The following is a 22,829-nucleotide window of genomic DNA, read 5'->3' on the forward strand; positions in this document are numbered from 1 at the left end:
TCTGGTGCCACACGACAAAGCATGGCACTGTCACCAGGTCCCCAAAAACATAAACAAGGGGTTGGTCCCCCAGCTGGTAGCTTTAGCATCATTTAAGGTTGCTGATGTTGCTCCTACAGCTGTGTGCATGTGGGAGATCCTGAGCTATGGCAAGCAGCCCTTCTTCTGGCTGGAGAACAAGGATGTGATTGGAGTGCTGGAGAGGGGTGACCGCCTGCCCAAGCCGGACCTCTGTCCACCCATCCTCTACACCCTCATGACGCGCTGCTGGGACTATGACCCCAGTGAGAGGCCCAAGTTCAAGGACTTGGTTTGCAGCTTAAGGTGAGTGGGGATGCAAGGGACTGATGGTGGGCTGGGGGGTTTGATGGAGGGGGAGCAAGTGGGTGGAGGAGAAAAACAAACCCATGCAAAATTTTGGGTCTGGATGCTTCTGGCCAAGTCCGAACTCAAAGGGCTGCTTGAGACCATCTGAGCCCACCTGCCCTCGGAGGGGGTTATGGTGGTGCCTGGGCTGAAATGGAAATGCTTTGCTTCCCAGGGAGGTGTCTTGCAGGGGAATCCTGACCCCACATCTCACTGGGGCCAGCCATGGTGGTGCTGGTCTGGCCAACCAGGACCAAGCTATGTCCTCCCAGTCCTTTCCTTCTGCTTTCCCATCCCTCCTTGCTCCCTCATGTTTTCCGTGGCCTGTTCAGCTCAAGCATCCCCACTCTCTGGGGTATGGGAGATGTGGTAATGCTCCCTCCCGGGGCTGTCCCCCTCTGTCTCCCTGCAGTGACATTTACCTGATGGAGAAGGAACTTGCCAAGGAACAGGAAAGGAACAACCGCCACCGGCCTCCCAAAATCATGGAACCACCGTCCTTCCAGGAGCCACCTCCAAAGGTGAGAAGAGGACAGAGCCTGTGCAGGCAGGTTCATCTCCCCATCTTGACCCGCTTAGGGGTGCTGCAGCAGTGGGACCTCCCTGGGCTCACACCCACTGGACATTTCTCCCTCCACCCCCTCCTCCACAGCCCAGCAGACCCAGGTACAAGCCACCACCGCAGAGCAACCTCCTGGCTCCCAAGCTGCAGTTCCAGGTAAGGTTGCACAGTCAAAGCATCCCACAGGGACTTGAGCAAGGGGGTCAATGCCAGAAATTCCTGCCTGGAGCTCAAGCTCTGGGGTGCTTATGGCTTTGGGGGCTCCAAGGTGCTCCATGTCACCACCAAGTGCCTCCCAATGCCTTGCCAGCAGGACAACACACTGCTCGGGGCTCAGCCCTGCCCTGCCCTTCCTGCCCCGGGTTTTGTCCACCACTCAGAGCTGGCAGAGAGGCTTTCACCCCAGGGAAGGGGGATCTGCACGCTGGGCAGCAGCCAGTTTGCATGCCCAGCTGGGAGGAGAGAGGGTTTGCTGGTGTTACCTGGGCTGAGTGTGGCTGCCCTGCAGGAGCACAGGTCATCCCCTCTGCAAGGACCAGTGCTGGTCCCTGGAGCATCAGGGTGAAACCCTGAAGAGCAGCTATTTTGGGTGCTCTTCTGGGACTGGGAAAGGGTCCAGACAGCAGCGCAGGAGGTCTCAAGCCCATGCTCAGGGCAAGGAAGAGCTGAGCAGGGAGAAAGTTCCCAATCCTGCTGCACGGATGAAGGCAGAGGCTGCTCCCAGTGCAAAAGCCACTTTTCCTTGCGTTGTCTGCTTTTTCCGTCCATCTGTCTGTCTGCACTAACCCCCTGTGGCCCTGTTTTGTGCCTGCACTGCCCCGCTGCCCACCCCCACCTGCCCGCAGGTGCCCGAGGGTCTGTGTGCCAGCTCGCCTACGCTCACCAGTCCCATTGAGTACCAGTCTCCAGCCAACTCCCTGCACACCCCGCCGCTCAACCGCCACAACGTCTTCAAGCGCCACAGCATGAGGGTAAGAGAGGGATTCCCCCATCCCATGGCATCCAGAGGACATCTTGGTCCCAGGTGACCTCATCTGGGGCACGCTGGGGACCTCGCAGGAGGCGAGGACTTGGTGGGAGAGATGCTCACTGCACCATGCTCTGCTTCGTGCTGCTGCCTCTGGCGCTTCAAGCTCAATGTTGCTCTCAACCCAGCTGTGGGAGGGCCAAATCCTGTCACCCCATGGGTGCTGTTTGTGGGCTAGAAGGATCAAGACTGCGAAGGGCTCTGGGATGTCTCCAGCTCCCTGCCATGCACGTTTGCACACACATCCTGGTGAAGGCATGTTGGTAGATGAGAGATTGGCATGGTGTCCCCAAAAATGAGCAGGAGATGGGTGGCTCCCGCTCCTTGGGGCGTTTTGTTGCCTGGAATGCCTGTGGCTGTTTGCAGCCTGAGCTTGGTTACTCAAGCCCTGAAAGCAGAGCCAGGTGTTGCGGCATATCCTGTGATAATCTGCCTGGTGTGCCAGCACAGCCACGATGTTGGTTGCATCTATGCTGTGGGCACGATGAGCTACTCACTGAGATGGCCCATGCATGCTGCCCATGGAAAGTGCTGGGATGTGGTGGTGGGAGATGTGGAGCCAGCTGGTGGTTTCCTCTTCCCTGCTGGAAACCCAGATCTTCCCCAAATTCAATTTTGGGGGTTCATGGCTCTTGTGGTGTGGTACATGGCTTGCCTGCATGGAGCGGGGCTCTGGCTCCCGTGCCAAAATCAGGGGAGGGCTCTGGTTCCTGAGTTCCCCCTGTCACCACTGGCTCTGCACACCAGGAGGAAGATTTCCTCCGTCCCAGCAGCAGGGAGGAGGCACAGAAGCTCTGGGAGACCGAGAGGCTCAAGATGCGGCAAGTCCTGGACAAGCAGCAGAAGCAGATGGTGGAGGACTACCAGTGGCTGCGACAGGAGGAGAAGTCCCTGGTGAGTGGCCTCGAGCTGGGGGCTTCCAGCTCTTGCATCCTCTTGAAGGTGGAGGAAAACCCACTGGAGCCACCAACAATCTTTTCATGGCTGGAGAAGCCAGTTTTCCTTGGAGGAACAGCTCCTCCACCAGCCAGACCTCTTGCACCCCTTTTATTTTCCACACTTGTAAAAATCTCATGGAGCTGCTTCATTTTGAAATGAATATTTTGAAACTTGGGCAGTTTTTAAATACTTGCAATCGTGCCTTAATGAGCTTTTGTAATGCTTTTGAAATAAGGACTCGAGATAGCTAACCTGTGATTAATGCATCAGCTTGCAGTAAGACAGGCTTGGAAGACTGAACATCTTTTATTTGATCAGCTCAGGCAGTCGGTAAAGCAAAGCCCAGCTCCCCTCGCCCCCGGGGGCTGCCGGATGCCGTGGTGAACAGCTGCTTTAATTAAGCTTTGGGGGTTTTAAACAACAGTTTGAGGTTTCTGGTGCCCCAGCAGCAGGCGGGGAGCAGGTGGGAATAGGGGGATGGGATGGGATGGGATGGGATGGGACAGCAATGGGCATGAAGCCCCTTCCCCTCCCACATTCCTGGACCCTGCAGAGATGCATTCCTGTGATATCTTTCAGGATTCTCATAGAAATCAGGAAAAGCACTTTTTTCCTCTCTTTTTCCTTTTTTCTATGCCTCTCACAAAGCTTCTTCCCCTTTGCAGGATCCAATGGTGTTTATGAACAACAACATTCCTCCGGTGAGTGGTGCCAGCCCCAGAGAAGCCAGGTCAGGGTGTATTTGGGTGCAAGAGGTCTTTCTTTTGGGAATGTCTGGAGATCCTCATTTGTTTTGGCATGGATGGGTGATAAATTGATATATATGCCCCTTGCATTGGGAAAATCAATCTGAAAATGTTAATGGGGTAAAATACCGGTGGTGCGGAGCTCACCACCAGAACACCAGGAGGGGATGGCGATGCCTCTTCCCTCTTCACTGCCTCCAGCCAGGACTTCGTGCCTCTCATTCACTGTTTCTTCCCTCTGCAGCTGCTCCCGGAGAAGGAGACGGATTACAGTGAGTGCCCAGAGCTGCACAGGGTGCGGGGCTGCCCATGGCATCCACCTGGGAGCACCCACTTTGGGGCTGCAAGCAGGGAGCTGTGCACTGAGCTGCAAGGAGCCTCAGAGCTGTATCTCTCCTGGCTTTGGGATCCTCCACAAAAGAAATCCCAGATAATGGGGAGCAGCTTTGCCTGCCATAGGGGTGGAGTCTGCCTGTCTTGGGCATGGGGGTCGGAGGGAGTCAGACCCTGTGGGGAGGTGGCACCGCTGGCATGGGTGTTCAGCCACAGTGGGACATGCAGCTGCAGGGTGGTGTGGGACGTGGCACAGGTTCTAGAGGTCTTGCAGCATGCCTGCGTGTCCATGGGAGCAGCTGGAGTGACTCTCCTTCCTTTCCCTTATTGACGGCATAGCGGAGTTCACAGGGCCCCCCCAGAAGCCTCCAAGACTTGGGACACAGGTAAGACCTCCTTGGATCAAGCCACCATGTTCCCAGTCCTCCTCCTCCATCTCCATTCCTCTTCCACCTCCATCATCCCTCTGCATCTGCAAATGGGAACTTTTCTGACTCCCCCAGGCCCCAAAGCTGTCAGACAGACCCAGCAGCATCAGGGTCATGGGTGGGAGGTGAATGGGTCTGGCCAGGGCTCCCCATAGGTGTTGGTCTTTCCCTCCTTGCCCCTTTGGTTCACCTGATCCCATTGTGCCCCCCTTCCCCAGCAGTCCATCCACCCAGCCCCCACCGCCAACCTGGACCGCACAGATGACATGGTGTACAGCAATGTCATGGACCTGGTGCGGGCTGTGCTGCAGCTGAAGAATGAGATCAGCCTCCTGCCCCCAGAGGGGTACATCCTTGTAGTGAAGGTAGGGCGGGCAGGGAGGGGACAGCACTAGGCCTTCTATGGCAAATGGGGTAAGGAGTTGGGAATGAGTCTGCTGAGTCTCCCAGCAAGCATGCTTCTTGGGAAGGTCTTGCATATATAGGAGGGACCATGTCCAGATCCTCCTTTGGATCCTTGGGTCAATGACGGGAGAGTTTCCAACGTGTCTCACTCCTTCCTTTGGGTCCTTGGGTCAATGGTGGGACCATTTCCAGCATGCCCTGCTCCTCCGTTGGGTCCTTGGGTCATTGATGGGAGAGTCTCCCACCATGCCCCTCTCCCCAATGGGATCCTTGACTCAGCAACACAGACTGCTCCCATGCACCTCTTTCCTGTGCCTGTACCTGGTTCCATCCTAACCCTGCCACCCTCCCCGCAGAACGTGGGCCTGTCCCTGCGGAAGCTGATCGGCAGCGTTGATGAGATCCTGCCTGTCCTGCCCGCTGCCTCCCGCACCGAGGTAGGACCGGGGAGGAGGGAAAGGGGTCTGGCATGGGGTTGTGTGCTGGTAGTACATCTGTGTAACCCCGGCGTGCTGTGGTCAGATCGAGGGGACCCAGAAGCTGCTCAACAAGGACTTGGCTGACCTCATCAACAAGATGCGCCTGGCACAGCAGAACGCGGTCACCTCGCTGAGCGAGGAGTGCAAACGGCAAATGCTGACAGCCTCCCACACCCTGGCCGTGGATGCCAAGAACCTCCTGGATGCCGTGGACCAAGCCAAGGTCCAGGCCAATCTGGTGAAGCTGTGTTTGGAGTGAGGGTAGGGGTGGAAAGAGGGAAGGATAAGGGGTGGGGAAGGAGAGGAGGAGAGGGACCACCATGCTATGGTTGGTGGAGATGGGCGGAGAGCGTTGCGGAGGAGCTGGCTTTTGTGTGTCTCCCGTGGCCTCGCTGTTCTGCTCTCCCTGTCCCCTCTCCTCCTGCAGCCACTCGTGTCTTTAGCATTGTCTTGTTGGTCTTCTGAAGAAGGGAGGCATCTGGTGACTCATCCCTGGAAAGGACTAGGGGGACCTGGCCATCCCTGAGGGTGGCTGAAGATCCCTCTGGCTCAGCAGCTCCCTGCTCCCTGGCTGCCAGCAGGTCTGTGTGTCCGTCTCTCAGCCTCTCCGAGGACAGATGGCCGCGGGCGGCATGTCGCGACGGGGACCTGGACCCTGCTCCTCGCCACTGGGAGCCAGGGGGCACAGCAGTTGGGGGAGCTGGCATCCCGGGGGGCCATGCAGGGGTCCTCAGGAGCCGTCGGAGCCGTGGCCGGAGGGACTGTTTGCTTTTCCTTGTACATTGTATAGAAGAGTTTATTTAACGATGGGAAGCGGGTCCGCGCACCGCAGTGGAGCTGGTTCCAGCACCCATGGCCAGAGCGCGCCCAGCCCCGAGCCTGCGGAGCGCAGGGAGGTATGGGACCCTGCGGACCACAGTCCTTGGTGACACAAACCAGGAGAACGGTGCCTCTTCCAGCTGAGTTTTCTCCAAGCTGCTCTGTGTAAGCCACGACGGCAAACCAAGTCTCTTATTCGGTTTGTGCTTTGAGTTGGAAACCGTTCAGTTCGGGCTTTTCCCCAGCATCTTCCCACAATGCTGTTCATTCTGGCTGAGATAAACCAATGCACCAAGTCCTGCTGTGCCTGTGCTTGCCTGTCACCCCCGTACCGTGGGGACAAGTCCCCCGGTCACCAGCATCTCCTTAGAAAGAGTAAGGGTTGTGCTGCTCAGAGGTCTGAGCCCTCTTGCCAGCATGGGGAAGAGCCATTCTGATGGCAGCGTCCCCGGGGGAGCTTCTGGGGTGAACCTGGGTCTGCTGCATCCATGTCCCCTCTGGAGCCCTCTCTCCTTCCCAGTGAGCCCACAATCCATATGAGGGTCATGGACTCCCCCTCCCTGCTCCCACCTCAAGGCTTGCTAGTGAGGGTATCTGCAGGCCTTTGCTTTTCAAAGACCACAAGGAAATCCTGGTGGAGCTGCTGGGAAGCGGTTTACACAGGATAGCAGAGCCATGAGGATGAGCTCCCTCCAAAAGAAGGGTGCTTGGGGGTGTAGTGCCACGTTTGGGGGGGTGTCACCCCAGAGCTTAAGCCCTGGTGGCCTCATCAGCCAGGCAGGGCTGAGCTGAGAGGGGGGGTGGGTGCTGGCTGTGGCTGGCGAGAGGGGCTGCAGGGATTAACAGGGGAAGGGGAGCATGCCCCATGGTGGTGAGGTCTGCTGAAGCCCGGGGTGCCATGGCCCGGGGTGCTGGGCATCCTGTCGTGTTCATCTCCAGCCCTGCATCACCCCAGGGAGACACAGTCCCAGCCAAGCCAGAAATTACCCTGACAGGAGTTGCTCTCTCCACCCGTGCTCTGCAGAGCCCTGAAGCCTGTCTGTACTGGGTGGGACGCACACAGCCACGTACCCAGTGGGGCATTGTGTGGGTGCTGGGGGAGCGGTGATGGACATTTAGGACGAACACAGTGATGATGATGGAGAGCATGACGAAGATCATGGTGAAGAGGAGGTACTCTCCAATGGATGGGATGATTTCTGTGATGAGCAGCAGGAAGACGGTGAGGGACAGCAGGACAGAGATGCAGAGGGTGATCTTCTCCCCACAGTCAGAGGGCAAGTAGAAGACCAGCACGGTCAGGCAGGAGATAAGCAGGCAGGGTATGATGAGATTGATGGTGTAGAAGAGTGGCAGTACACCCAGCCACGCACGGGCACTTGCTCCCTTGCACATCTCATTTCTCAGCCCTGTGCGCGCATGCCTGAGCCTGCCTGCCTGCACCACAGCCTGCCTGAGTGGCTGCAACACCCTCGGGTCATGCGTGTCCCTCTGTGGCACCGTTTATTCTGGCCCATTTCACTCCTGAAATGACAAAGTGTGTTCTGAAGCCCCTCAGACTGCATCCAGCACCGTGATGGGTCAGTCTCCTGGAGGAGAAAACACTGTAGGAAAAAACCTTGTGTCTCTTGGGGCATGGGGAAAGAGAGGAGATGGTCTGTAAGCACGGGTCCTTTGGGGGTAGGTAGAAGCTAGAAATTAAAAACTGCATTGCCACAGTCATCAGCACCTGGCAGCTGGGGATCTGATGGGATGGAGAGGAGGATTTGCTCAGGATGGACCTTGGCAGTGCAGGTTCCCCTGCGCCAGCCAAGTCCACCAGCCTCAGCATGAGGCAGCACCCCTGAGCTCCCAGGGTCTGTGGGCCCCCTCTGGCCAGGGCTGGGGGGGTTATCCCACTCTGCAGAGTGGCTTTTCCCTTCCAAGCCACCCACATTTCTGAGTCAGCTGTTTCCATCTCCCTGTCACCCCTAGCTCCAGTGTGGGATGATGCGGCAGCAACTACTCGTGCTGGTGGGTTGCAGAGGGTCTACACCTGGGCTGAGCTTTGCAGGGCAGAGCCCCCCAAGTCATACAGAGCAGGGACCTCCATCCCACAACCATACCCCTTCTGCTCAGACCATCCAAAGCATTATCACCTGTCCCACATCATGCATGACCATGCCAGCCTGTGGTCCTGAGTGCCCTGTGGTCAGGATGCATCCTACAGCAGCTGTGAGGTCCCTCTTCTTGCCCAGCATGTTGGAGGAACAGCCAGATGCAGCTTTTGGGTTTTGGGTAGGACTTGCAGTGTCTCAAGGAAAAAAAAACCTCTCTGAGATGCCTCCAGCCTGCACTCAAGCAGTGGAGCTGTACCATGCCTTCCTCAATGCCAGGAGGGCTGTGACCACCCAGTGAAGGATGGCAGGCAGCGGTCCCTCCCCAAGTCACCCCTTGGCACAGCCCTTGCTTCACTCTGCATTTCCCATCTGAGGGTCCTCCACAATCACCACTGTGTCCTCCCAGGGAGAGGCAAGGGTCCGTCTGGACCTGGGCACCACCATGCCCACTCCCTGGGAGGAGGCAGCGTGCATCGTTCGCTGTCCCCACTGCAGCCTGGCCCGGCTCCTAGATCATCCCTGCCAGGTAGGGTGGGAGGAAGAGCCCCACGGTGCCCAGCAAGCAGACGATGATGAACATCCAGAGGAAGATGCGGTCGATCACCATGGCCACGTACTTCCAGTCCTCCTTCACCTGCCAAGCGGAGAGGGGCCATGAGCATGTCAACCCCCGACCTGTGGGGACCCCTTGGGGTTAGGAGACCACCCAGGGCTTCCTCTACATCTGTTGTTTGCCCCAGGATGAGGAGATACTCTGTGTCTTGGGGTATCTTGGAGCAGCAAGGCTGGGGGATGGACCTCTCCGGGGAGGCTCCTTGGGGCAAAGGTAATCCCACCCAGGGCTTTCTGAAACCACTTGGGTAAAATTAGGGGTTCAGCCTCTGAGCCGGGTCCCAGCAGGGCAGGCTGGGCCATCTCTGCTCTCCAAGGGCAGGATACCACAGGCAGAAGAGCAACCTCCAACATCCTTGCAGCCAGCAGGGATGGGAGCTGGAGGAACCCTCAGCTGACCCTGTGGACCAGGCATCTCCCAGGTGCTCATGAATCTTCTCCCTGGGGTCCTCAGCAGCCAGGAAACTAACCAGAGGTCCCAGCACTGACACCACACCACCCCCCATGGAGATCCAAGTGGCAGGAGGCAGGACCCAAGGTGGGACCCTACCCTCACCCTCCAGCTCCCAGGGGCACCCACTCACCGAGAAATCAGCATCCTCAGCTCGCAGGTGGTCCGCAATGTACTGCACCCCTTCCAGGGCCTTCAGGATGCTGGGAGACAGCATCAGCCCCTGGTCTGAGCCCACCTCCTCCTCCTCCCCCTTGGGGGGAACCCGGGGAGCTGGCTCCCCCAATGCCTTCTCAGCTTGGCGCCCACAGCCATAGTGGCACTGGGTGCCCTGGCCATGGGAGCCATCCTGGGACATGCGGCTGGGATATGTCTTCTCTTCCTCTTCCTCCTCCTCTTCCTCCTCCTCTTCTTCCTCCTCCTCCTCCTCCCACTTGTCATCCACATCTGTCTCCAGCCAGCACCGTGAGGTGCTGAGCCTTGTCCCTGGGAGGTCATACTGCCCCATGGTCCCCTCGGGGAGAGGCGGTGCTGGGGGTCGCTTCATGAAGAGCCAGCGAGGGATGAAGTCCAAGAAGAAGCTGCGTACCCAGTGGGGCATCGTGTGGGTGCTGGGGGAGCGGTGATGGACATTTAGGACGAACACAGTGATGATGATGGAGAGCGTGACGAAGATCATGGTGAAGAGGAGGTACTCTCCAATGAGAGGGATGACCAGCGAGGTGGATGGGATGATTTCCGTGATGAGCAGCAGGAAGACAGTGAGGGACAGCAGGACAGAGATGCAGAGGGTGATCTTCTCCCCACAGTCAGAGGGCAAGTAGAAGACCAGCACGGTCAGGCAGGAGATAAGCAGGCAGGGTATGATGAGATTGATGGTGTAGAAGAGTGGCAGACGACGGATGACAAAGCAGAAGGTGATGTCAGGGTAGATCTCAGTGCAGCAGTCATACTTCTTAGAGTTATAGGTGCCAATGGCATTTATGATAGCCCACTCGCCGCTCTCCCAGTAATCCTTGAGGTCCACGTGATGCTCCATGTTCTCCAGGTCGATTTTGGCCTTGTCATAGGTCCAGGAGCCAAACTTCATCTTGCAGTTCTGCTGGTCGAAGGGGAAGAAGGTGACATCGATGCTGCATGAGCTTTTGTAGATGGCAGGTGGCACCCACTTCACCTTCCCGTTGGAGAAGAGGTGGGCCTTTGTCATGTGGGTCACAGCGAACTCCCCGTCGGCGCTGCAGGCATGGAGAGATGCAAAGGTCAGAGGGGGATGAAGCGTTTCTCCCAAGAAATAGGGCCAGGAGCTCCCTCAGCTCTCAGGGCTGGTATGAGCCTTGATTTGAGGCTGTGGCCTCATCCAGCATCCCTGCAGGGTGCTGGGTTCATCCTCCTGGGCATCATCCAGAGCACGGAGACGGGTGGGAACAGGAGCACTGGGCATGGGGAGATGGATGCAGGCTGATCTGCATCCTTGCCAGTGGGGTGGGATGGAGGGCAGGAGGCCCATGGGAGCTGGCAGTGCGGGGAGCTGCCGTGATGGGATGCGATGAGGAAGGGAAGGGAAGGGAAGGGAAGGGAAGGGAAGGGAAGGGAAGGGAAGGGAAGGGAAGGGAAGGGAAGGGAAGGGAAGGGAAGGGAAGGGAAGGGAAGGGAAGGGAAGGGAAGGGAAGGGAAGGGAAGGGAAGGGAAGGGAAGGGAAGGGAAGGGAAGGGAAGGGAAGGGAAGGGGAACCTGGTCCAAGGGATGCCCCATCTCAGCAGCATCACTCACTTGTTGTAGAGCACAATGTCAGGGATCCAGATCATCTCAGAGGGCACCCGGATGGAGGTGACATTGTCAAATTCTGCTGGGTCCCAGCGCAGCTTGTAGTCACTCCACTCCTGGAGGGAGACACGGAAGGGAGGGCGTCAGGTGGCCCTGTGGACCAAGCTGTCCAATGCCACCTTCCTCCTCCTCTTCTGGCAGCATCCCTCTGAGGAACAGCCCCATGGAGATGCCACCAAGCCCCTCTGGGCAGGGTCTCTCTGCCCCAAATGATGTGCCTTCCTTGACGTGCTCCTGCCCTTGCCCTAGAGAGGGAACAGGCTCCTACCTGCTTCAGCCACACGTTTGTCGTCATCATTTGGTTCTTCTCATCCTGTAGTGGGAAAGAGGGAGTGATGAGAGGAGACAGGCAGAAAAAGCCCAAGGGTTTGTCCCACCACTGCACTGGCCCCCTGATTCTTCCTTTTACTTTCTGCCTTCTGCCTTTGGGATTCAGCTCCTGGGAGCAGCTGGAACCAGTCCAAGTCCAAGGAGACACCGTGTTTCCCCATGGTATCTGCTCACTAGATGGCAGCAAGAAATCGCATTTTGCAGTGTGCAGCTCTGAGCTGCTCGGATGGATGGACAAATGCACATGGATAGAGGAATGGATGGGTGGTGGATGGGGGGATAGCTGGATAGGTAGGTAGGTGGGTAGATGGATAGGTAGATAGGTGGATGGGTGAAGAGGTGGGTAGATGCATAGGTAGATAGGTGGATGGGTGGATAGATGGATAGGTTGATACGTGGACAGATGGAAAGGTAGGTGGGTGGATAGATGCATAGGTAGATAGGTGGGTGGGTGGGCACGTATAGATGGATGGATGGACAGACAAGCCCAGAGGTGCTCCAGGGCAGGTAGATGGTGGATGAGGACATGGCAGGGATGGAGACCTGTGGTTTTACTTGATGCTCTCCTGCTGTCAGGGAAAGGGAGGGTTTGAGATGGAGAGGAGAGGTGCAGATCCCCCTGCTCATCGGAGGTCTGAGGGAGGCAGGGTGGGTGATTTGTCACCTGCTGGAGATGGCCAGGAGGCTGCTAGTGCCCAAACCCAATCTCTCACCCGTGTCCTCAGGCCCTAGTCTGCCAGACCAGTAGGACCAACTGGTGAAAAGTTAGATGCCACATGGGCCAGGGAATCTCCGCCAGTAAGCTACGCACCACGTCGATCAGCTGTGCAATGGACAGCCCAAACTTCACGATGACCACGTCAGAGGTGTTGGGCACCGGCCGCGACCAACGGTTGTAGCCAGTGAAGAGGTGCTTGAAGAGGCGCTCCTCGGCATGGCTTCCAGGCTGGTCCGGCAGGCAGGTGGCTGTGGGGAGACAGGGATGGGGATGGGATGGGATGGGGGAGAGCTTGCTGACCCCTCCCTTCCCCTACCTGCACCCCACTGAAATTGGGTGCCCATTCTGGACAAGCCCTCTCTCCGCTGCAGCAGGCAGGGATGGTAACCCTCACCCTAGGATAGAAATTAGTCCCCTCGAAGCCACCCCGTGCTCGTCCTGGGGAGCAGAAAGCGGTGCAAGGTCAGCCTTGCAATGCTGGTCAAGAAAATCCCACTCTGGAGTGGCTGAGGTCCCTCTCTGGTGCTAACTGGTCCAGCTTTGCAAGGTGGAGGCTGACCCAGTGCTTGAGACCACTGCAGCCTGCTCAGAGACCACCCCTCAGGCTGGGCTGGAGGCAGGACTGGGAAGGAGTGCAACACTCTTTGCTCTGCCTAGAAATCACTGACATTGGTCTTCAGCACCGTCAGCTTGCGGTGCATCGCTCGGCTGTCCTTGCTGGCTGCAGAGCCCCATAAATTTCCACCAGCAAGTCGAGGGAAGCCAAGGGAGGGAGGGAGGGAGGACTCTGCGCAGTGAAGTGCAGCCAAAGGCACGTTGTATGGGTGGCTTTACCCTGAAGAAAGACGGGTGTACGGCCCCATAGCATGCCCCATGTCCCATGCAAGCTCTCCTCACTGGGCAGGCAAGCCCAGCAAGGACCCTGGTTGTTGCACTTTGGCCAGGGATTGAGTATCTTAGAGATGCTGGGGAGGGCTGGTCCCAAGTAAAGGGACAAGCAAGATTCCCAGCTCATGGGAGGTCTTGCATTGGTGGCAGGTGGAAGCACTATCCATATTTTTTTCCTATCCCTCCAACACTTCTAGCTTGAACAGGATGGATCTGGGTCCCAGAGGTACTTCCCTGGGGGGGATGACCCAGCAGAGCAGATCACCCCACCCAAGGGTCTGGGTGGTGCCAAGCTGCTCTGCAGACACAAAGCCCCTCCTAGCACGGCACGTGGTGGAGGACACTATGCCACTGTGGAGACTAGGGATGCTGAGAGACTGCATCGGGGTAAACTGGGAACCAACCGGTTTTTCATGCACATGCACCACAGCCCCCTCATCTTCCCCTCCCCTCTCCTCAAATTTAACCCCCCTGGGGCCCAATGGGTGATACCCAAGGGAAGGCAGGGTCAAGCAAAGGAAATTCATGTACCCCAGGGAAAGCTGGAGCTGCCCTTACCCGCCTGGAAGGTGACAAAGCACCATGCGACAAGGGGGGTGATGCCATGGGACAGCCGCCCCATGCTCCCCGTGCTGGACCCCCTCCCTGGAGCAGTTTGCAAAGCCCCCCAGGAGGGACCAGGGGGAGCGATGAGCTGAGATGGTGGCGGGAGAGGAGGGTCAGCAGGGAAAGCCACCATAAGGGACCTCCGACGGGGTGTCCTGCATGTCCCCACCATTAGCAAGTGCTGGAGGAGCCACGGATGGAGCTGGACGTGGGCTGGGATGGCTTCAGCAGGGACACAGCCGGGCCAGGGTGGGCATGTGGTTTGGGACGCTCTGCCAAGTCACCTGCCCCAAATTTCATTCCTGGAATGACAGCAGAGAGCAAGACTGTCACAACGATGCCACTGCGGCACTGGTCTGGGAGGTGACGATCACCACAATGTCACAGTGGTGCAGGTCTGAGAGGTGACAGTCTTGCTACAGTCCCCTGAAGGCCGCTCCCAGCCATGCTCCAGGGCTTGGAGCTAATCTGAGCTGCCACCATAGCAGAGTTAAGGGAAAATGTCCCCAAAGATTCTGCTCCCCGCTTCACAAGTGCTCCTTTGGCAGGCAGGGCACGAATCTGGGCAGCATCGATCACAGCTGGGCAGCTGGACCGGGTAAGCTAAAGCAATTGGGAGCCCAGGACTCCCTCCAGGTGATTTAATAGCTGAGATGGAGCCTGGTGCTTCAACTTTTACTGGGATGACAGGAAAATAATAGGTTTCAACTATCCTTCTGCCCTCCCTGACTTGAAACTGCTTCATGCCCTTGGAGGGAGGGAGAAGGAAACATCTCAGCTGCTCCAAGAGGCTGAGCCACCCCAAACGGGCTCCTGAGGCTGGTTTCTCCAGTAGCACTCATCTCTGAGAAGAATGCTCATCCTTTTTCCATCCACCCTCATCCATTCAACCATCCATCCATGTAGCTGTTCAGCCACGCATGCATGCACGCATCCATCATTGCATCCACTACTTATGCACCCATCCACCCATCCATGGATGTGTTGGGTTACCCTCCCCAACACAGTAAAGCTCTGCAAGGGGAGGAATTCCTTGCTCTGCAGAGGCTCCAAAATCTGCTCCTGCTTAGAAGGTGACTTCTCCACACCTGACCTATGCCCCCAGGAGCAGCCTCTCCTCTCTAGGAGGCAACCTCCATTCCTGAGGAGAAGGAGGCTCCCAGCCCAGCACTGATGTTGCTAAACAAGAAGCTCCTTTAGCTTCAATTCCTCCCTGGACTGGTAAAACCATGAAGCCCTCCTGAACACATCACCATTTTCCACACAGTTTCCAACTGATTAGTACAAGGATGGTGGAGGGCTGGAAAACAGGAGAAACACTGTCCAATGCACTGAGCTGGAGAGAAAATTATGGATACGTCTCTCTTGGCTGAGATACTGAAATATACTGAAGAGTACAGGTGTTGGGGGAGCTGCTCTCACTCTAGGCTTGGTTATAGGGTCATGAGTGTGGAATTCGTGGCTTCCCCAAAGCTCTGATAGATAGTGGAGAGGGAAAAGAGGTGCCCTGGGTGATGCAAAGCTGTACATGAAACTGCCTGTACATGGCAAAGGGGGTTTGGGGGGACATGGGTAGAGGGGAGCCCACGTGGGACATGCACCTGTGGGTTGCGGTGGGGATGGGTAGGTGAGCGGGAGGGGGGCCATGTGGGTGGGAGACCGCACACAGACCACCCCAGGGTGCTGAGGCACCCCGCAACCTGGCTGACACCTCGCACCCGCATCCCCCTTCCCTCTCTGGCCACTGCTTCACCCACTTCAGTGCTGCTCCGGCTGCATCAGGCAGCTCTGGCAGAGCCTGCCAGCAGGGTGGGCAGCCCTACCCTCCTGCCTGACCTTTACCTACAGCCCTGCCTCATCTCCCTGCATCCAAACCATTTCCCTGATGGATTTTCCATCACCCCGTGACACAAAGCACTTGGTTTGAAGTGCTGAGCCTGCAGCAGAGATGCCCCGGGAGGCACCTCCATGCCTGCAAAATGCTGCTCCCTGGTACTTGCCGACCACTTCCCTGAGGGATGCAGAAACCTGCCCTGCACTATGCTAAGGGCTGGAGCAGAGGATGCCTGTGACCATGGCAAGCCCAGCGAAGCTGTTGGCAATCCTAACCTGCAGTCAGGAGGCAGCGAGAATAAATAACTTATTTATTGGAATTTAAAGGTGGACAGCTGGGAATTTTTACTTTTCAGATGGGAACTTCATGCAGAGCTGGGAAACTTTCCCTGCTGCTGCCTCCGCACCGCTCCCTGATTTTCCTTGGCACTCTGCAAACAGCTTTCATCGTGGATTTTTGCAGGGAAAAACAGCTTCTCTCCTTCCCACCAGCCTGGACCCAACGAACCCCCTTACCTGCTGCGGGGAGAGCAGGGAGGGGTCCCCGAAGCCCCTGTTCCCTCTGCCATGCCGAGGTTGGGATGCTGTGCTGCGGAGGGCTCCGGAGAGGACTGGGATCCAGTGAAGGATGTCTCAGCTTTTACTCGAAGCTGTGGCAGTGACGACAGGGGCTGGGGGAGGAGGGAAAGCCATGCCCAGGCAGGGAAGGAGGGGTGGCTGGGGGAATGAGAGGGAGGACGGCTGGAGGGGCATCAGCTGCCCTGGCCCTTCTGGTCCCCCATGCATTGGCAAAGCTTCCCCAGGGTTGGAAAAGGCTGGATGTGCTAGGGTTTTCTCAGCCTCTTCCAAGGCACTGCTCGGCCAGGGGAGTGGGAAGGGGGTGGTGGGCTTTGTGGGTGAGGCTGAGGAGGCAGAGGGAAGGAGACCAGGAGACGAAGTGCCATGGAGTAGGAGAGCTGGAGCATGGAACAGGGTGTTGCAGGGCACATTGTTTGGGGTATTGCAGGGGGCATCACCACGGGGCATTGCAGAGGGCATTGCATGGGGCAGTACATGCAGTATTGTATGAGGCATCACACAGGGCATCACAGGAGGCATTGCACGGGGCATCACGTGAGGCATTGCACAGGGCATTGCACGAGGCATCACGTGAGGCATTGCACAGGGCATGACACAGGGCATTGCACATGGTATTGCGTCAGGCATCACATTGGGCACGGTGAAGTTCCAGGCTCTTGCACCAGTGGGGAGAGGCAGGGTGCTGCTTGCCCCAGTCCCCCCACCAGACCAGGGTTTCCCCATTTGCCCTACAGCCCTGGGCTAGGGGTTTGGTGCCAACCTGTCCATGGGCAGGGCAGCTCCGGGAAGCAGCAATGTCCCCTGCTCTGGGGAAAGCCAGGTGCAAGGTCTTGAGCTGGCCCCACACAGCACCTGCCTCAGGCCCCATAAAACACTGCCATGGGGATGGTTGCCAAATTGGGAAAGCAAAGTCAGCACAACATCCAGCACCACCACCACCCCTGCAGACCCCTTCCCCCTGCTGTCTCAGGGATGGGGACAGGGTGACTTTGGGCCGGGAACGTGGTTCTTCCACTGCAAGAGGATGGGAAACGCAGGGCTCCCCACTGCTTCCCGACCACCCAGGCAGGGCAAGACCCAGCCTTCCCAGACCAGCCTCTCTCCTTCCTTCCTGCTAGGAAATGCAATGTGCAACCTTCCTGTAAATGAAGCCCAAGGGTGCAATTTGCAGCCCTGGGGGCCCTGCCCGATGATTTGCTTCCTTTCCCCTGGAAGATAAATGCAAAAGCAGACCCAGGCATGGAGGGCACCTAAATTTGCTGCTTCCCCCAAGTCCACTGCAGGACCCCTCTATCCTGCCTGCATCCATGCCCACTACTCTTGGGATGCTGAATACCAGAAATCCATGAGGAAGAGGACCACAGAGTTGGTACCCTGCCACCCCACCACCCCAGCAGCAGTGGGTGGCAAACCCAAGTAGATAATGGGTGGTTCCGTCTGCAGCCCCATGGCCACAAACATCTCAGTGATGCAAGCATTGCACTGGGATGATCCAGATATCTCATCTATGTCATGATTGCATCAAACCACCTTTCTGGGTTTTTTTAAAGCCTGGCAACCTCCCCCTTCCCTAGGCAACCACACTGCAGCCAGTGGTGTGGTGCAAAGCCCTGTCCCCATGCCACAGCACAGAGCCCTGAGGCCACGTCCCAAGGCTACCCGCAAGGCCAAAGGGAGGGTGTTTGGTGCTGGATGGACCCCTGAAGCTGGGGTGATGGGGAGTGGGGGGAGATGGAACAATGGATGCCAGAGGGATGGGGAGCAGCTGGCAATTGCAAGGACTGCTCCAAGAGATCGATCTGGGCCCACCAAAGGGAGGGAATTAGGGAGAAGGATGAGTCAAGTAAGACCATGGAAAATTAATCAGGAAAAAAAAGACATCCAACATTGATTTTTCTGGGGAGGAAAAAAGAGAGCTGACTGCAGGGATAGTGGATTGAAGGCTCAGAGGGTGGTGGGAAGCACTGTGGGTGCTAGGGAGTCTGTCTCCTTCGCTGGGCTCCTGACTGGAGGTGGAGGGCCAGTTAACACCACAACCAAACCGATCCACCCTCCTTTCCCCCTAGACAGCAGAGGAGGGAGAGAAAACAGACGCAGAGATAACACTGACACCTGGCAGAGCACAATGCATCTTTATTTTGCTGCCTGCAGCTCCTGCAGAAGCGCCGCTGCTACTGCCCAGGGGTATTTCTGCCTCTTGCCCATCCCTAGGGTGCACCACGGGGATAGCAGGGTGCCCCAAGCCCGACGTGCCGGGGTGGCCCTGGCCATTCCCTCCAGCCTCCCGGGAGAACATCCAGGCTTGCAAACACAGAGAGATTTTCTGCCTCCAGCTGTTCTCCTGCTGCCCAGACCTCAGTGGGTTGGGAACACTGGAGTTGCCAGTTTCAATTTATTGCCAAGCAGCTCATCTCCAACCGCTCTCCTGCTGCCTGCTCTGCCCTGCGCAGGCTGGGCAGCTCCCTCCCCTCCGCCCTGCCTGCAGCTCCAGAGCCAGCCTCCGCTCCTGCCACCCCAGGGGCAAAAAGGCTCTTCCAAGCCTGGACAAGGTGTTCCCAAGAGTGAAGGATTAACTGAGGCTGGCAGTGGCAGCACCCATGCCAGGAGGGCAGTGATGCTGCTGGACCACCGGCGAGATGCAGCTAAGTGCCAAAAGAGCTGGACTTAATTTTTAAGACCCTCTGGGGAGCCCTGGGAGCCCGGTTCAGGCCAGGCTCGGGGTGTGATGGCTTAGCTGTTGGCACATGGGGCTGGATAGCTGTGAAAAAAGGGAGCCCGTGTGGCTAAAGCTCTTCCAGGGAGGACCAAAGGGATGCAGAGGTCTGCTGGGGATAGGGATAGGAAGTAACTCCCCACAGAAGGGTTTTCCCCCGGGCAAGGGGCTGAGTACACACGGTGGCACCAGGCTCTGCTATATGATGGCTGAGCTCCTGCAGGATAAATGCATCAAACACTTGGGGCTGGGGTGAAGGGCATCGCATATGCGATGGCATCATATGTGTGATGGTGACACATGTGCAACAGCATCATGTGTGCAATGGCATCACGAGTGATGGCATCGTGTGTGCGATGGCACCAGGTAGAGGGTACCAACCTCCTGTCCCTTCCTGGCGCTGCCAGCTCCAGTGTCCAGACCTCTCTGCAACCACCTCATGCAAACAAAGTCTCAGCTCCCAGAGCCGGGGAGAGGAGCCAGGACACCCCAAAATCTGTGGAGATGAGCTGGGTTGGGGTCCTACCAGCAAGCAAGGCCGTACACAGGGTGACAGTGGAGCCCGTCCCCACTGTCCTAGGGCTCGGCGGTGGTGGTGGCTTGGGCAGCCAAGCTCTGCCAGTGCCGGCTCAGCTCAGCGTGGAGGTGGTGGGAGGCATCGTCGAGGGTCTGGGCCAGGCGTCTAGTGAGACGTAGCATGTGCGCCATTACGCGGACACCCTTCCACAGCCTGGGGAGGAGAAGAGTGGACTTAGTGTCCCCTGTGTCCACACCAGCCTTCCTGCAATGGGGTGTGGAAGGTGATGCTGAAGCACTGGGGCTCCTGGGACGGGGTCCCAACCTAGAGGAGCAGGTACCCCAATTCTTCCATCCTGGTGAACGCTGCTCCATCATCACATTGTGGCTCAGCTGCACTGGGTCACTGGTTCAGGAGTGACAATCCCTGCTCCTGACACCTCATCCCCCAACCCTGCCCTCAGAGGACCCCTCACCGGCCCTGCTGTGGTGGCTTTAGGGCAGAGACACACGCACGGATGTTAATGGTGGTGGTCTGCTGAGCATCTGAACACCATGTGTCACCTGAGAGCCACCACAAAGGCTGTGGGACCCTTGGGGACACCCAGACACCACCACCCCCAGGTGCCTGCAGCCTGGGGCTGCTCCCACCTGAAGAGTTTGGGATATCTGCTCCATGGAGCACCTCCATTCTCTTCCCATGGCACTTACTTCTCCTTCTTCTCAGCTGTTTGTGGGTGATCAGCCTCAGCCATGTGAGCCTCCAGCTCCCTGCGGATATTATCCAGGCTCTCCTGAAATTCCAGGTTGGCCCCATGGATGGCAGGCAGCGCCTCGGTGATGATGTCCTGGTAGCGGGTCTGGTTGTCCTCCAGTGTGGCCGCCATCTCCACATCCTTCAGGCTGGCCTTGGTGTCCTGCAAGAGGTTCTTGAGATGATCCAGCTCATCACGAGAGACAGAGACAGGAGGTCCAAGGGGGCTGCAAGGGCTGGGGGTGTGGAAGGTGATGCCACAGCGCTGGGGGTCCTGGAGGGGGTCCACATCCTGGGCGAGGTGGTATCCCAGCTCCTCTGTCCTGGTGCTGAGTGTCACATCCTCTTCAGGTACCCCCTGGATGGTGGCAGGGGGACCGAGGGTGCAGAACCCCACCAGCAGACACCAGCTGGGGGCCCCTGGGACCATGGTGTCCTGCAATAGCAAAGAGAAATGGGGAGGGGGTCAAGACTGTGGCTGAGACAGCCTCTGAGACCCTTTTGGGTCCCCCTCTACTTTGCACCAGCAAAATCCTCCAGGCACCCTTATTTTCCCCTGCATACGCATCTCTGGCTGCTGGGATCTGGGGGTGCTGTACCCCACTCTCCTCACACCACGGAAGACCCTCCCTGGGCGGGAGGGAGGACCCTTTATGCACCCCCTCAGCACATCACATGGAGTATAGCAATGGGGAAACTGAGGCACGGAGGGGTTAAGATGAGGGTTGGAAGGGCCGGGGTGAGGCTGATCCAGATCATCCTCCCAAAACCCCCTCCGGAGCCATGGAAAAGCAGCCAGGCTGCGGTGGCTGGGGAGGGGGGGGGGTGTGGGGTGTGGGGGGTGGGCAGACAATACAGCTCTTTCAAAACCACCGCCGGAAAACCTTGGCGCCAGGGCTGGGGAAGCGGGTGCCAGAGGCTGCTGCCACGGCAGCTGCAGGGATTTGGCGTTTGAGGGTGTCCCCACCGGCACCTCACATCCTCCCAGCCAGCCCCGAGCCCCTTTGCAGAGGGAAGGGGGGGGGGGGGGGGACCCCCATCGGTACCACAGCTCCCTGCCAGCACCCTGGGGTGCAACGAGCTCCTCAGGTCTCAGGCCAGCACCTGGCAGGGGTGAGTGGCTCTCACTTTAGAGCAAAGGGCCCCAAAAAGCAGGATGGGGGGTGGGGTGAGGGGGGTGCAGTGGGGAGCCCCCAGCACGGAGCTCAGCACCGCAGCCCAGCTCTGCCAGGAGCCGGCCATGCTGGCACTTCTCTGGCACCAAGGCTGCTGGGTTGTTCCTCCCAGCTCTTCCCACCAGAACAGCACCAGGCCAGTAACGTTTTTCCTTCCCCCGCCCCCCCCCCCTCCCCCCAATTGCTCCCACCTTTTGGCCACGGCAGCTGGGACTCGGGGGGGCTTGCAGCCCTACTTTTGGGGTGAGCAGAGGGGGTGCGCTGGAGCTGCCCCCACTGCGATGGGAGGAGGAAAAGCCTTCGCCCCCCGCCGATCTGAGCCATGCCAGGAATCGGGGAAGGGGGTTTCACCCGCCTGCCCGGCACTGGACCACCCTGGGAGGGTGCTGGGAGGTCCCATCAGGTGTCCCAGGGACAGCGGGAGGTTGGCGACAGGGAACGGGGACACGGAGCCTCAGCAGCAGGCTGCTGCTGATTAACGCATGGCTTGTCTGGGCTTGAGCCCCCTTAAAATAACTCTTCTTCCCCCCCCCCCCCCCCCCCAGTAGCCATCCTAGCAAGGAACAGCCCCCGCCAGCCCCGCTCCAGCGGGCAGGGGTGCAGTTACCCCCCTAAGCACACCCCCGCCCCCCCCCCCGCGCCAAAGCTGTGCCCCAGCCAGCATCCCACCGCTTGTTTTGCAGGTGTGGAAACTGAGGCAGGGGGCTGGGATTGCGTGTGAACCCACTGCCGACCGCCCCCCCCCCGCCCCCGCCGCCACCCTCGCTCACCACTCAGCGTCCTGCCACCGCACTGCCAGCGGCTCCTCGAGGCAGGGCCGGCCCCCACGCACGCACACGCATGGCCACAGTCATGGCCACGGTCACGGCCACCGCCACGGCCACGGCCGCCGCCACGGTCGAGTGTGCCAGGGCTGGCTCAGGGCGCACGGAAGCCGCGTGTCCCCACCGGCTGTGGGGCTGCCTCTCCGGGTTGCCACTCGGGATTGCTGAAATGGCCAGGCAGCATGCACGTGTGTGCACATATGTGCTTGGCATGTAGACCTGTGCTGAGCATGCACATATGTGCTCAGGGCCCACGCAGCTGCCTGGTGGTGTGCAACTGTGCTCAGCAGCGCATACACCTGCTTAGCAGTGCACACGTGTGGTGAGTGTACACGCACATGCCTAGAAGTGCACACATGTGCTGAGTGTGCACACGTACACTGGCTGTGCCTGCACATGCCGACTGTTCACACGTGTGCTGAGTGTGCATGCACATGCTTAGTTAGCAGTGCACACACGTTGAGTGTGCATGCATGTGCTGAGTGTGCACATGTGCTCAATGTGCACACACATGCCTGGTAGTGCTTGCGCAGCCTCACTGTACACACATGCTTAAAGGTGCACACACATCCTCAGCAATGTGCCTGGTGGTGTGCATACATGGTCAGCATGCACACGTGTTTCACATGTGCACATGCACATACGTGTGTGTGCATTTATGTGCACATGTATGTATGCATGTCTACATACATTGTGTGTGAGCATGTATACTTACATGTATGCATGCATGCAGGTGTGCACATGCGCATATAGGTTTGCATGTGTGCATGTATGTGTGTGCATCTGTGCATGTGAACACGCAT

General features: G+C 58.2%; 3 protein-coding genes across 10 annotated transcripts in view; 1 reads left to right on the top strand and 2 right to left on the bottom strand.

Annotated features, from left to right (window-relative positions):
- The window catches only part of PTK2B (protein tyrosine kinase 2 beta), a 29,253-nt gene extending 22,853 nt beyond the window's left edge, over positions 1-6,400 (top strand). For 2 of the 8 annotated variants that reach the window (XM_040598843.1, XM_040598844.1), the window contains exons 21-31: positions 120-324; positions 779-887; positions 1,019-1,084; positions 1,774-1,899; positions 2,703-2,849; positions 3,560-3,595; positions 3,885-3,912; positions 4,304-4,359; positions 4,620-4,766; positions 5,163-5,243; positions 5,329-6,400. In XM_040598843.1, coding sequence (XP_040454777.1) covers positions 120-324; positions 779-887; positions 1,019-1,084; positions 1,774-1,899; positions 2,703-2,849; positions 3,560-3,595; positions 3,885-3,912; positions 4,304-4,359; positions 4,620-4,766; positions 5,163-5,243; positions 5,329-5,544 — 1,217 coding nt within the window. In that variant the 3' untranslated portion in view covers positions 5,545-6,400. The remainder of the gene's footprint in view (positions 1-119; positions 325-778; positions 888-1,018; positions 1,085-1,773; positions 1,900-2,702; positions 2,850-3,559; positions 3,596-3,884; positions 3,913-4,303; positions 4,360-4,619; positions 4,767-5,162; positions 5,244-5,328) is intronic. The other 6 variants (XM_040598845.1, XM_040598851.1, XM_040598847.1 and 3 more) reach the window with 5 other exon arrangements.
- Positions 6,401-6,513: 113 nt separating this feature from the next.
- Positions 6,514-16,071, bottom strand: CHRNA2 (cholinergic receptor nicotinic alpha 2 subunit). The gene is made up of 7 exons (XM_040598852.1): positions 15,982-16,071; positions 13,585-13,934; positions 12,232-12,386; positions 11,359-11,403; positions 11,037-11,146; positions 9,400-10,501; positions 6,514-8,837 (listed from the first exon to the last, which is right to left on the bottom strand). The coding sequence occupies exons 2-7, from the start codon at positions 13,802-13,804 to the stop codon at positions 8,712-8,714; spliced, it is 1,758 nt and encodes a 585-aa protein (XP_040454786.1). The 5' UTR covers positions 13,805-13,934; positions 15,982-16,071; the 3' UTR covers positions 6,514-8,711.
- Positions 16,072-18,160: 2,089 nt separating this feature from the next.
- On the bottom strand, positions 18,161-22,101 carry LOC121090376. Its single transcript, XM_040598853.1, has 3 exons — positions 21,973-22,101; positions 19,985-20,463; positions 18,161-19,487 (listed from the first exon to the last, which is right to left on the bottom strand). The coding sequence occupies exons 2-3, from the start codon at positions 20,455-20,457 to the stop codon at positions 19,334-19,336; spliced, it is 627 nt and encodes a 208-aa protein (XP_040454787.1). The 5' UTR covers positions 20,458-20,463; positions 21,973-22,101; the 3' UTR covers positions 18,161-19,333.
- Between the last annotated feature and the right edge of the window lie 728 nt (positions 22,102-22,829).

This window comes from Falco naumanni, chromosome 6, assembly GCF_017639655.2.
Source record: "Falco naumanni isolate bFalNau1 chromosome 6, bFalNau1.pat, whole genome shotgun sequence".
NCBI lineage: Eukaryota > Metazoa > Chordata > Aves > Falconiformes > Falconidae > Falco > Falco naumanni.